At 36.7% G+C, this 14,413-nt stretch overlaps 1 protein-coding gene across 1 annotated transcript in view; it reads left to right on the top strand.

Moving 5' to 3' along the window:
• The window catches only part of bcl11bb (BAF chromatin remodeling complex subunit BCL11B b), a 37,129-nt gene that overhangs the window by 772 nt on the left and 21,944 nt on the right, over positions 1-14,413 (top strand). Inside the window, exon 2 of the mRNA XM_007255421.4 lies at positions 8,321-8,662. Coding sequence (XP_007255483.1) covers positions 8,321-8,662 — 342 coding nt within the window. The remainder of the gene's footprint in view (positions 1-8,320; positions 8,663-14,413) is intronic.

A 14,413-nucleotide genomic window follows, 5' to 3' on the forward strand; every position in this document is an offset into this window, starting at 1 on the left:
ACACACTCACACTTAGACACATTGGTTTTCTGTGTTTAATACAGATGGGTATGATTTAATGTCTGTAGCCTCTTTCAGACAGTCAGAGCTTGAGTGGGTTGTTAAGAGCACATGGTTTCATTTTTTGTTTCATGTTTATAAAAGGTCACTTAGGTGTGTATAGATTTTCTAAACCTGTAAGCACAGTTTAACATTTCTGAATTGTGCAAAAAGGATCACAAGGCTTAAAAGGCATAAAAAAGTTCAATCTTTTAGTAAAAATTGTATACATTTGTGTGTACATTTGTATAATTGCTCGATAAAGATTTCTCACAATATAACTTAACAGACTGGTTAAAAACTGAACTGGACAGAGCTCAAAATGTTGACACAGTGTGTCACTTTTCAGGTGTATGTTTTGAGCTGCTGGTCCATTTCAGTGCAATAAAACTGGTTGTAATTGTAGTTTATTTATGATTCATAATATTGTAATTAATTGTAATAGATATAACTACAGTAGGTAGGATAGTAATAATAACCTAGAGTGCGTTTGACGGCCGAGAAGGGCCTTAACAACATTTATCACACAGGCCAGAACGCATCCGGACTTTGTTTAGCGGGCTTTTCTACAGCCCACGCTGTCATATCATATAATAATAATAATAATAAGTCGCAAATAGTTGTTAATATATATATATATATAGATAGATAAAGTGTGATTTAACAAACTTTGCTCTGCAAAAAGCTTTATTTATATATAGATGAAGATATGTCATATATATATATAGATATATATACATATATGTGAGTGTGCTTGTGATTCTTATATTTAAATTGTTGTCACTGTAATTGTTGTATATTTGACATATTTCTTAGGCTTTAATACATCCCCTATTTTTTAACACTCTTTTACATTTTACCTGTACACTGTAAAAGGGCTCACACATACACACGCATGGCAGAATTTAGTTTCATTTGCACAGCAGCATGCTGTTCTCTTCACATTCTGAGCTTCACATTCTCAACCTCAGCTTCAGATAATCAAGTTCTGTCCGATCAGGCTGATCTCAAGCAGCCCTTCAGCAATTCTTTAGTGCACAGGCCCAAATGGTGTTCACTTCTAGCACCCTGGCGGTTCCTGAAATTTCATCTATCAAATGTAACAGCACTCGAAAGTACCCCGTTCCGAGCGTTCATCTGCTAAAATGCAATTTCTGAATAGCAGCCTAATCAGCCTAGTTCACAGCAGCACGCTTCACTCAATCTGTTCCCTATTGAAGAGTGAAGAGCATTCTTTTAGCCGGAATGACTAATACACAGATTTTTATTTTTTATGTTTGTAAAAAGTGTATCTGCTCTGTATGTCACAGTATGATCACTTATTTTTTTGTATTATATTTTTACAATTACTATTTTTTACATGTTATTTGATTAGGCCTAATGTGTTCCTATTACATTCTTATTACATTCACTCTAATGTTTAGCGATATGATTATACTTTTAGTCTACTCAAAAAAATCTATTTTTAAGATGTTTATTTTTTTTATATTTGAGATTTATTTAAGTTCTATTTAAGATTTTAAGTTTTATTTTTCATTACAAATAAATGCATGCAACTTTCTTACTTGTGAATGCCCTTAATGTTTCATATTTCTTGCCTTATTTGCCATCAAATTTTAAAATACTGTGCTCATTGTAGGTTCAGTGACTTTTCGTTCTACAATTAGAGTATTTGTGGAAAAGTAGCAGACCCTGTTTCAATTCCCTCTATATTAATAAATTACCGAATAGCTTAATGACCCTTGTGTGATTTGAATATATGCAGAATGTTACCAAAGCCGATGAGGCATTAGAGAAGATGGCAAGACTGAAGTGAAAACAGAGAAAGGAAGGGATGAGCTTTGTAAAGGCCTTTTCAAGAATGTAATATTATTTTCAAGCATATATTTTACAGTTTTTCTAAATTAATACAATTTTTTTAATTAATTAGGTAACATTTACATTAAAAACATAATACACATTACACTTTTAAGTAACACAATTAATCTGTGTGTGTGTGTGTATCTGTGTGTATGCGCTTGTTTGTGCTGGGGTCTGAATATTCATAAATACGTGTGTTTGAGCAGAATAATGAGAATGTGACTCATTGTCAAACACATTCTGTTTAAGTGGGCATTTATGTGCAACTGTCCGAGGAAGTGTGCAAGTGTTTTTGTGTGTCTGTGTGTGTGTGTTTTACTCGTGTAAGTTCGCATGTGTGGTGAGTAAACTGAGCATAAAGGGTTGACTATAAGTGAAGCATGAGTGAAGCATGAGGAGAAAAAACCCAGGTCGACCCTGGCAGGCTGTTGTCACGTCTTTCAGGACTCAAACAAACGGGGGAAAACCAGAATCGCCTCATTTGGCTAAGTCAACCGTCCCTGAACAGGACATGGCAGTTGCTCAACAGAGACATGGCCTAGGGTGATGAGACCCATAGGTCATTTTCGGGACGTGAAAAAGACAGAGGGAACTGGAATATCAACATATTTCACACATCAAAATAAATGAATGACATACTGTATGGTGTGGGCATGCACATACACACATGCAGGTGTGTAGTGTAAAGAGTTGGAAAGACACTGCGTAGAATAAGCTGTGTGTCTTATGTCAAGTGCTAATGCTTGTGTGGCACCATACATTTGTTTATTAAACAGTGGAATACAATGCAAAAATATGTATTTCCATTTCTGACATTTTTCTCTTTTTAACATAATATGAAACTAGCAGTTGTTCTTCACATCATTTCACATTTTTTAAATAAACTGGCCAATAGAAATGCTCAAACATTACTTAGTATAAAGTCTTTGTGCTTTGACTTCAATTAAAAGTTAAGTTTATTTTTCACTATTCACTAATTGCAATGCATATGCATGCTTTTTGCACTTTATATTTTTTAATTTGCAAATAATGCTCGTGCCAATGCATGAACTCTTGCATGTGTTAAAGTGTAGGAGGGGGACGTCCATCATAATCCTGCGGCTCATCGCATGTAGAGCAAATCCTTCAGTGTTTCATAATGGTTTTGTGTGGTGGCCTGTGTAGGCACGCATAGAATGTCTGAATGACCGTTCAGATTACACACACACACACAACGTAAGGGAGGACACCTTCATTTAATGAGTTTAATGCTGTTAAGAAAAGCCACCCACTGCTCAGTGATATGATAAACTCGGATCTTATCAAGAAGGTCATTTAGTCGTGATTTTGTTTAAGGAAATATCCTCTATTAGTCTTTAGGTGTTACAGATTTGTTACCAAATGTATCATTCAAGTGTCTAAAACTGTATATACAAATACATAAACCTTAGTGAATTGAGGCTCGTTTTATTTTAGCATCTTATCAGTGGAGATAAACACATAAAACAAGGCCATGAGCTCATGTACCTCGCTGACCTTTAGCATCTAGAGCTATCTGAAGCATATGCTGTATGATGTTTTACCTCATAATTAGAAACGTTCCACTCACATGCCTGTTTTTGTCAGTTTGTTGGATCATGCAGAGATATGTGGGTGGATTTCTCTAAATTCTCTCATGCAGTGTGTGCCACACAAGCTGATAGGGGGTGCTCTAAGTCTTTAGGAGTATCATGCAGTTGTAAAAGTTGACATTGCCCCCTTTCCTTTGTGTGTGTGTGTGTGTTAGTGTGTGTGTGTGTATGTGTGTGTATGTGAGCTCTTTTTTTTCACAATTTGTGCTGCCCTCTGATTACAGCCTTCAGGAATAATGTGTGATAAGAGTGTTTATAATCTGTACAGTGTCTGTCATCCCCAGAGTATCATTCCCAATCCACACTCACTACAAATCTCTTATCTTAAGCCGGATATAATTAATTCAATTTATTGGCGTATAAATTCGTCCCTGGAGAGGGCATATAAGTGGTGCGGCTGCTTAAATTACCGCTCCATCGGTGTCATTGATAATATCAGGTTTAAAGTTTTGGAGAGGATGTTATTGAACATCTGGCTTCATATGAACTGATATGATGTTCTGATGAATAAATACGCGAGAAAGCGTCTCCAGGCCGTGTGGGTTTAAACATGCATTGCATGTAATACATTAGTCGCTGGGCCAAAAGTGTATCGGCAGTATGCGAGTTGTTGGAAATGAAGCGGGAGAGGTTCACAGTCAGTCGTTTGATCTTTTCTGTTTATTTATTTGCGCTCGTTATGTTCCCGTCAAGTGCCAAACAAGCTCTACACCACTTGTCACACAAGCGACGTTCTGACCGGAATGTTACTGCACTTCTTCCGATGATTTTGTTTAATTTGTCTAAATTCTTCAGAATGTATTTTGTGCATCATTTAACATTTAAAAAAATAATATTTTTTAAATTATTTAATTATTCAGCTAATTATGAGATATTTTAATGCATTTTAGTTATTTGCATTTGTCATTTATTTTTATTTATTCTTTGAATTATTTATTTATTTATGTGGATAGATTTTATACCAATTATTAATGCTAATACTAATACAACTAATACAAATACTACTACTACAACTAATAATAATAATAATAATAATAATACTATATTTTAGATTACAGTAATTTAGGTTATCACTCTTATCAATCTAATAAAAGACCATAGATCACACTGATCACTGCTAATAAACATGGATGCAGATTGCAACACCGCATTTCTCGTTTATTCCCATATGATATCCCTGTGGTTCTCAGCCCCACCTACATTTTTTGCCCCGTGCCCCGTGGCGGTGCTGAGTTGTTCTGAGGGGGGAGCATTCCTGTGGCATTGGCACTGTGCCAGCTCCATGACATTTATGTTCCTCCTCTGGCAATGTTACTCAACCCTGAACGAACAAACATGCCGAGGCCTCTCTCATCTCGCAGTGAGAGTGGAGTGCAGATGGCCAGGTGTGTGTCAACGGCCCGTCACTTACAGCACTTCACTAAAGCTGCTGCTGCTGCTGCTGTGGATGCGTCGCTCATGGCCGCCATCTCGCAGGGGCCTTCAGCTGCTACGTGAACATGGCGGGGCGATTTGAGTGACATATCCAGTGATTTTGAGCAGCTTTGTCATTACTGTCACTTTGGTGTGGTCATATCTATCAGATGTAGAACTGCACCTTTGGACCAAAAAATTATATTGCACTACGGTCTAAGATTATTCGGACCAAACCGATTTTCACTTCTGTTGACACGTGTGAGGTTTGGCCAAGATGCTCCCGGCACACAGTAAAGAAAATAGTAAGAGATTAGATCAGTGGCTTATTTGCACACTAAAAGCACTTGTAATAACATTTTTGCAAAAATCTAAACATATATTGCGATACTCATTAGGGATTGATATATTGTGCAAGCCTGAACAAATGATGTTTAGTACAGAGTGAAAGACAGCAATATCAGTAGCAATGCATTTCCTGTCCTAGACACACTACAAGACATACAGTAGAAATTGTTTATCTTAGCGATGAGGAATGAGTGAGTAAGTGAGCAAGTGACTGGAAGGCTGAGTAAATGAGAGTAAGTAAGAGTTTGAACTGCTAAATTTGGGTGTGAGTAGAATAATAACACAAGAGAGAAAGTATGTCTAAAGTTACCAGTACAGGATGTCCCAAAGCTGAGGGTCAATGCTGAGTGCAGAGTGCAGATACAGGCATAAAGATATACATGATAAAGAGAGCCTTCACTATCTGCACACAAAGTGCTGGTCAGTATATAGTTCTTTCCAAAAAAGAAGAAATCAGTTTACATAAAAAACTAAAATTTATTTAGATACAGTTTTGATACATTTGTTTGTGAAGGGAAAATAACTGATTCCTCATAAAAAAATGAAATAGTTGATATATGGTTATTAATTGGAGAGGCTCAGATCATAATTATATACAATAACAGAAAAATGCTGTATAAATTCATATATCTAAAATAATGCTGTTTTTATCTATTTTTTTGACACAATGTCTGACAGTTTTTTGAATTGTGTTAATGTGTAATGGACCAATAGAACTTGAAAATGACTTGTATTATTAAAGTTGCAATTTTTCTTTTGGAGTTTTAAAGAATACAATTTTATATTTGTATTCTGCCTCTTCACTCTGGCCACCCAGATCTCTTTACTTCCAGTTAAGGTTAAAAAGATTTAAATATAGTATTTCATGTCTCTATTATATAATACCTATTATATGCGTCATGTTTGTCTTTTCTGAACATACTGTACCTCAGTTTATTGTTTTCAATTACAGTGAAATGTTTTTTTTTTTTTTACTCAGTAAGTTATAGTACGTATAGGGTCGGTTTTCCGGATAGAGATTAGGCCTAGTTGTAAACTACAGTTTCTTTTTAATGGATAATCTCCATTCAAAATGCTGTGTAGTCCGAGACTAGGCTTAATCCTTGTCTGGGAAACTGCCTATCAGGTTTTAGGATTAATATCTAATTATAAACCTGCAGGTTTGAGGGTTACAGTCTTAGTCTGTTACTTATGTTAAGTGTCTGTTAAAACATGCTTAAACTGCTCATGGATGACAGATTTTAATTTGTATTAGAATCACATGAAAATCACATAAATAAAGTCAGAATCAAAATGAAATTCACTATAAGTAGAAGAAAAATGCTGTAAATTACAGCAGACAGTGACGACACATGTGGTAGTATACCTGGCTAATAAAAGGGCTTTAGCTGGAATGGGAGGAATTTGTTTCGCAATTCATCATATTCAACTTGGGTTACTTCTATATTTCATGTCTAAAGAACTTAATAACTAGTATCAGTATATAACAAATAACGTAACTGAATAATAACTGACAGCAGCCTCATAAAATCAGACTCTAGTCAGACAGGACAGTAAATTTTCACAAAAGAGGGATGTGGCAGTTTTTTAGCTATCCTTAACTGATCTTTTCCCAGAGTGCACCTGCACTGCGCCGTGTGTGAAACCCGAAGCGGCCTGCGGCTCTCCGGAGCACACACACTCGCACACGCTCGCACACACACTCTCTCACCCCCCTTTTGTGGCTTCAGCAAATGCTCTTCAGCTTCTTCTGATCTACCTGTACAGTGCATGTGCACCTCTCCAGCATCCGGTCCAGCATGCACAGAAGTAGACCGGAAGCAGAGATGCCACTGCAGGATCGGGTGTTTTTGCACTGCTATCACACACACACACACACTCACACATACACCTTGTCTGATCTCAGTTTGTAGTTCACAGGTGTTTGGGCTTTGCGGTGTGTGATATTGCAGCCTAAAGAAAGTAGAACGCCTGCTACAGAGGGAGGCACAGCGAGGCTGTAACGTCTGCGTTATAGGAAGCTTGCAGTGTATCAGTTAGGTTGTCTGTTAATATGACATGAGCGAATGTGTGTTGTGGTCACTTTGAGGTTGGGTAGGAGCTACGAAATGCAGAATATGGTCTTAGTAAGGAGTATGGTTCAGCAGAGCAAGACGCAGGCCTCCAGATTATCTCCAAATCTAAGTTAGTAGACAATCTAGACAAATCAGCTCATCTGAGGTCAAAGAAGTGGCTGTAATCCAGAACAGTGTGCAACAGTGTAGAGTTACTAATGTACTGCGGCTGACGAACCTCTGGTGCTCAGCGCCACACTGCACAAAACGCTTCATTGCTACCACAGTGTGTCACTGTACACATATCCACATCAAGCTGTATAACACTTGTGTCATGTCTTCGCAAACTGTGAACTTATTACACCAATATAACACATATTTTCTCTTTGCAGAATAATGTTTTGTAAATATGCATGAAGGGTAAGGGTTAATAGTCTTCCATGCCTCTCTGTTAATCAGAATAAATATCTGTTAAACATGCTAATTGCTATTAGAATTACAGATAAAATCGCAATAAGAACAGGATTAAAATCAGATTGACACTCTGAATTCCAATTGCTGCAGTCCGAATCTAAACTGAATTATCATTATTATCAAAATAATAAAGAAAATGATAAGAATAATCAGGTTCATAAGCAGATTCACCACCAAAATCACAATCAGAATCAAAACTAAAATTGCAATGAGAATTATATTTATAATCAGTGCCTCAGTCAAATTCATTAGAATCAGGGTCAAAATCATAATCAGGTTTACAAGCAGGTTCACCAGAATCAAAGTCAGATTCAAAAGTGGAAACAAAATCGGAATTATAGTCGCAGTTTTTTTTGTTCCTGGTGGGTCTCCTTTTCTTACTCCACGAGGTAAAGCAAGAAAAGCAGACTAATTCCTTTTTATTTGTTACTTTATATCATTTTATCTAAATATATTTTTTCCAGATATACTGTACAACTGTTTGACATCTCTGCTGTTCTGCTCCCTCTTTCTCCTCCATAGATGAGCCCACCCATGATGCAGACACTGACTGCCACTCTCCGGACCCCTCTCTGGTCAGCCCAGTGGCTGGAGAAAGAGACCTGCTGACCTGTGGCCAGTGCCAGACCAACTTCCCCCTGGGAGATATCCTGGCCTTCATCGAGCACAAGCGGCGGCTGTGCAGGGGTGCAGGCGGTTGCTATGAGAAAGCGGGCGACAGGGGCAGCGGGCCCTCGTCTCCCAGGTCGCAGCGGGCCGGTCCTGTGGAGATCGGCATCCAGGTGACGCCGGGCGGCGAGGACGAGGAGAAGCGACTGACACCCGCTAGAGGAATCTGCCCCAAGCAGGAAACCATCCCAACAGGTAGGTGCAGGACGGGCACTTTACAGGCCTGAGGCTTGGCAGAGAGGTATGGGAGGTGCACATGGGAGGCGGGTGCTGTTTTATAATTCATATTACTCAACACATATTCATGCCATATACCACCAGATGTTTAGAAGCGACAGTAACAATGAACCTTTCTTTTCTTCAGTTATAATAGAACAAGAGAAGAAGTGCAAAAACACTATAGATAATACTGTGCACATACAATATAGGCCAAACGCCTGGAAGCATTTGTAACACTGTAAAAATAAGGCTCAATTACATGTTTATTTCTATAAAATGAAAGAGTTTAATCATTATAAGTATAAAGTAATGCATTGATTTGACTGTATTCAAATGTGTACTAACTTGACACATGAATGAAGTACATTAGATCAGCACAGTTATTAACACACAATACCGTATTGATGTAATATACATTTAATTCATGTGTAAATTATGTGCACCTCAAGTAAATTCAATGCATCATTTTTTTTCCCTATGTAAATGCGTGCAGTAAGTGATTATTAATGAGCTGAGCTCCCGCTGATTCTCCTGCAGAGTTTTATTGCCGCTGTAATCAGATCCACCTGATTCTCCCATTTAGATGCTCCTGAAGCTTCTTCAGCTCAATCAGATAAATTGCATTACGTTGTCAGATAAAAAGGATTCTACACAGATGCATTTTAGTCCTCCAAAGTACAAAAAATGTAAACATAGTCTCGAAGGTAGAGAACAGCTCTTTTAAGGATCATAAGTTTAAAAAATTACAACGCTACTTACAATACTAATACAAAGAAGTACAACACAATATGGTAAACATGTGGCGGCCTACAAAAAAAACATACAGTGATCAGACTATTGTGATGAGACTATTAAGAACAAACAGTGTAAGAAATGTAAAAATGCGGAACATACTAGACATATGCACATGCACACAGCTTGTCTAGTCCCTGTATAGAAGGACTGCTAATAAAATAGGACACTCTTGTGCAGATAAACATGAACCTGGAATGATGGTGCTCCCATCTAATATTTTTAAGATGAGTTAAGGAGTTAGAATGAGTTGTGGTGGTGATCTTCCAACATCCCCACCTCAGTAATGCTCTTGTCACTGTATGCAATCAAATCCTCACAGCAGTGCTTCAAAATCTAGTAGAAAATCCTCCCTGGACAGGTGAGACACTTACTCCACCCAAAGCAGAAATAAATTTATATACCTTGTATATCAGAAAAAAACAATGAATGAGCATGTGGTCTAATACTTTTGAGCATATAGTGATAGTGTAATTGACACATACTGTACATACTAACTCTTAAATAGCCCATTCCTGAATGTATACACACACACACACACACTTCACCTGATTGTTGTGGATAGCTTCTGTCAGAGATTTTCAGTTTGACTCTGACACAAGCCTTCAAGAGGGATTAATAGCTGTCAGATGATTTCATTAGACCTGCTCTCTCTCTCTCTCTCTGTCCCTCTCTCTCTCTGCGAGTGAAACATCACACAGCAGCCTTGAGCACTTTGGCAGATGAAACCAATTTTGTTAAAAAAGAAGAAGAAGAGGTAAAAGCTTGCTATGTGTTTTTGGAAGGAGCTTCTCTGTGTTCTCATAGAAACAGGTTAAAAACACCCATTTAAATTCAATAGCTGTGAGAAATGGAGAAGTATTAATAACAGTGCTCTCTCATTCAGATGGCAGCAGAGTTGTACAACTACACACACAAACACAGACAAACACACACACACACACACACACACACATACATATAGACATACTGACACACACACACATACACCATTTAAGCCTCAACACTGTAACTCTTATAGACCTCATAGACTAGTCTCACCTTACACACACATGCAGAGTGAGAGACACGTCTGAAACACACACATCTTTCTCTGTGGCGCTATTTCTTTCAACTTTGTCTCAGTCTGAGTCTCAAACACACACACACACACACACACACACAGAAAACACACACACACACACACACAGAAAGATCTACTACAGCATGTTCTCTCCAGCAGGTAAATAGCATATATTCAAATATTTGAACAATTATTTAAAGTATATTGCTGTAATTAGTTACTTATAAAGTAACACTATTGCACTTCTCTCTGTTGACATCACTTTTAGTATTTTAGTAGATTTTTGGTATTTAGTATTTAGCATTCAAACGAAACACTGAACTGAGGACTGTCTGTAGCCTGTATGTTAAACAGAGAGGTGCTGGAGACTGAACTGGATTTTCCACAGCAAGCTTTCTCAGTGTATTAGACTGCTACTTAACCGTTTTCAGATCCAGTGAAATTAGGTTATATTTAATGGGTCTAATTAAATAAAATATAGCGCTATGTGCCTGGGGCCAGCAGGAACATATACAGATTGCCAAAGGATAGAATGTGATGAGTTCACAACATTAACTCCCCCCAGTTCAGCTTCTCAGTAATTCAAAGCTTTATATACTTCAGTCTTCATATAGTGTTTACTGCTGTTAATTTACATTAGTTTAGATTCCTATATTACTAGTGCCATGTACAGAAGCCATCAATTTTGTGAGGATTTAACAGCATAATGTTTAAAAAAATATATTATAATTTATAAGAATACCATTTAGTAACATATGGATAAAGTAGGAAATCCAGGTGTACTGCTTTATTGTCTAAATTTGCTAATTTTGTATATAGTGTTGGCCTGTCCTAAAAATTACATTATCCACTTATCGTACGATATATGGACATATATATATATATATTATAATATTATACATCAGAGTCAGTTCATGTAAATGTGCTAGTATGTTGACTTTTTTGAAATATTTGAAATATGTAAATAAAATGTTATATTTCAAACCCAAATGTCGGACAATTCTTAAGAATTAAAAGAGTCTTTTGCTCTTTTAATTACATTAAAACTCTTTTATATTATCATTATTTCATTAGCACAATATAATTTTAAATGACAATAATACAATTTATTGCAATAATAGTTTGGACAATATATTATTCAGTACATAACAGTTATAATGACAATGATGATAATGATTAATTCAAAGTAATTTTAAGTAATTCTGATAATAACAAAATAATTAAATTATAATAATTATATAATGAATTAAATTGTTTCTTTAATAATCATAACTGACCAGAGTTGTTTTTTTGTTTTGTTTTTTTGCACTCTGAAATATTCAGGTAGGTCTAAATAACTGATGGCACTCTGCCACAGTAACAAAAGCAGGAGCATTAGAAATCTGACTGACTGTTAACATCCTTCTCCTTTCCTTGAGCAGAGAGTGAAAGTGTAGAGATATGGGCTTTCATCCAGCTCTGTCCCACAGGGCTAATCCGGGCACGGGGCAGCCATGGCCGAAATTTGAACCCATTTTCTCCTCGTCACAGCCCCCATGGGGCAGCTAGTTGGCATCACTGGCTGGGCTGAGGGGCAGTTATCCCAGCCCTCAGCCTGAAGCATCAGTGCCATCGAATTTTCACATGACTGTCTTTATATCCTTACTGTTATAGTCAGGGATTGATTGTTGGGGGGTGCACAGGGGATGAACTACCACCAACCCTGTTTTTTCCCCTTAGAATAATGTGGTTATGAGAATCTCAGAAGTCACACGTCTATATGGACTATTTTTGAAAAGACTTGAAAAACGTGAAGACAGATTTATCTATGCATTGCAGCTGCTTTACGAGTCACACATTAGCTTAAATGTTCTGTGGTAAAACACTAACAGTACTGTAGATGCATGTTTTTAAAAATCTTTATGATAGAAATGAACGTTTTCTTTGTTGCTTTGCAGTACCTTATCACCCACTCTCAAAACAGATGTGTTAAAATCAACCCTCAGTCTTCATAAGTGGACACATCTGTCTGCATACCCCCCCGTACACAAACATGCACACACTTTCTGAAGCAATAGATTTTCCCAAGCAATTAACACAAAGCTGCTTCATGCTAATAAAGCTAGTTGCTTGTGTTTTACTTATAAAAACATATTAACATATCACAGTTATTTGTTAGATTAGATATTTTTCCACTTAAGCCATTTGTATGATTTTAAGAAATTTTTTGTCACAATTTATTTGAACATGAACGTTCTCCAAACTTTCTTTATCCAGTTATCAGCTCTAATAGCTCTGATTGGCTGTCCTGCAAAAAAAAAAACAATCCATGTTCTAAAACACTACTTACAACATTTGTAGTTTGAGTAGGCGTATATTGTCACAGACGTGCACAATAGTTGCAGTTTTTACTTTATGGCAAAATGTTATTTAATTTACATTCTACAAAAGATTGACCAGTAGGAATGCTCCAGAATTACCTGGAATGAAATATTTTTGCACTATAATGTTGCCTTTTTTTTTTTTTGTCCAACAGAAATTGTATTTATTATGCATTATATTTATTATCAGAAATGACTTCCAATTCTTTTTTTTTTTGCAGTTTCTTTAGTTTCAATACAAAATAAAAATATTCAAAAGGAAAGAAGGTGTCCAAAATTTGGCAGTGTATGTGCACTTAAATGAGAGAGCTGTAGGTAGAGCCATTTTTGAGGGATTCTCTTAAATCACATAGAGACTTACAGTGTTCACTATTGGCCCCAGTGGGCATTGTAAAGCGTTACTTCAACATTTGTGCTTTTATTGTGCTTTACTTATTCAGGTCAAGGGCAGAATTCTGCAGGGATATGTACAGATTTTACTGCATTTCTTAACGTTTGCCTCCAAGGGATCGGGTCGTGTATCTTTGCACTTGTGGATTTGAGTCAGCTTACCACTGCAGCCCTGCCACAACACACGCCACAGCTTCCAGATGTGATTATAATCGTTAATGTGTTGCCAAGAGTTTTCAAACGGCTAGGAGCTGCGAGGAACCGGCATGGAGCTTTTTAACGTTTAAAACCAAATAACTTTTGTTTTCATTTCTGCGGATAAATGTAGATTGCGGTGGTGGTGCTTCCGATATAGTCTGCAGTCGCCCTCATGCAGGATATGCAAAACGGTAAACAGGATGGGGGTGATATAACCATATACAACTGTACACTACTGGGCGCTATCGCTCTGTATGTGGTAAGTCTAATAGATAATAGGCAATAAGTACACTTTCTTTTATGTATGCTTAATACTAATACATCTGCTTAGTTTTTATTAAGACAACTGTAATTATTATTAGAACTCACAGTCTCAATTCAGCAATATTTAAACATGTTAGCATTTCAGCATTTCACATATTTAACATAGGATTGTCTTAAGATACTGATTAATTGAAATATTGTTTTATTTTGTTTTGCATCAGTAATCAAAAATACAGTATTGTTTTTTAATTAATAATTTAAATAAAAAGATTGGTGTCAGACAGTGGTTCATTTTGTGTTGTGTTTAAACTCCACTACTTGAACTCAGATCTAAACGTTCTGATCATAGCTTACACATATGATAATGTGTTTTCCTTACATTTGATTTAAAAAAAAATATATATATTTTTTTTCCCTTATAGTATCGAAATATATATTGCAATATTATAAATCGTAACCTCTGTATCATGATATGTATCATATCGCCATGTGCTTGCCAAAAAACTGGACTAGCTAAACATCATTACGTCATTAGTTATGCGCGGCCAGTTATGCTCTCTTGGACTCTCACTGTGGTCAAACTCTTGCCATGTGGTTTGTCCCTCCAAAGCCCTTTTAGCTCTCTAAAGCCGAAGCTAATTCAGCCACTTTAGTATTGTC

Source organism: Astyanax mexicanus, chromosome 1, assembly GCF_023375975.1.
Source record: "Astyanax mexicanus isolate ESR-SI-001 chromosome 1, AstMex3_surface, whole genome shotgun sequence".
NCBI lineage: Eukaryota > Metazoa > Chordata > Actinopteri > Characiformes > Acestrorhamphidae > Astyanax > Astyanax mexicanus.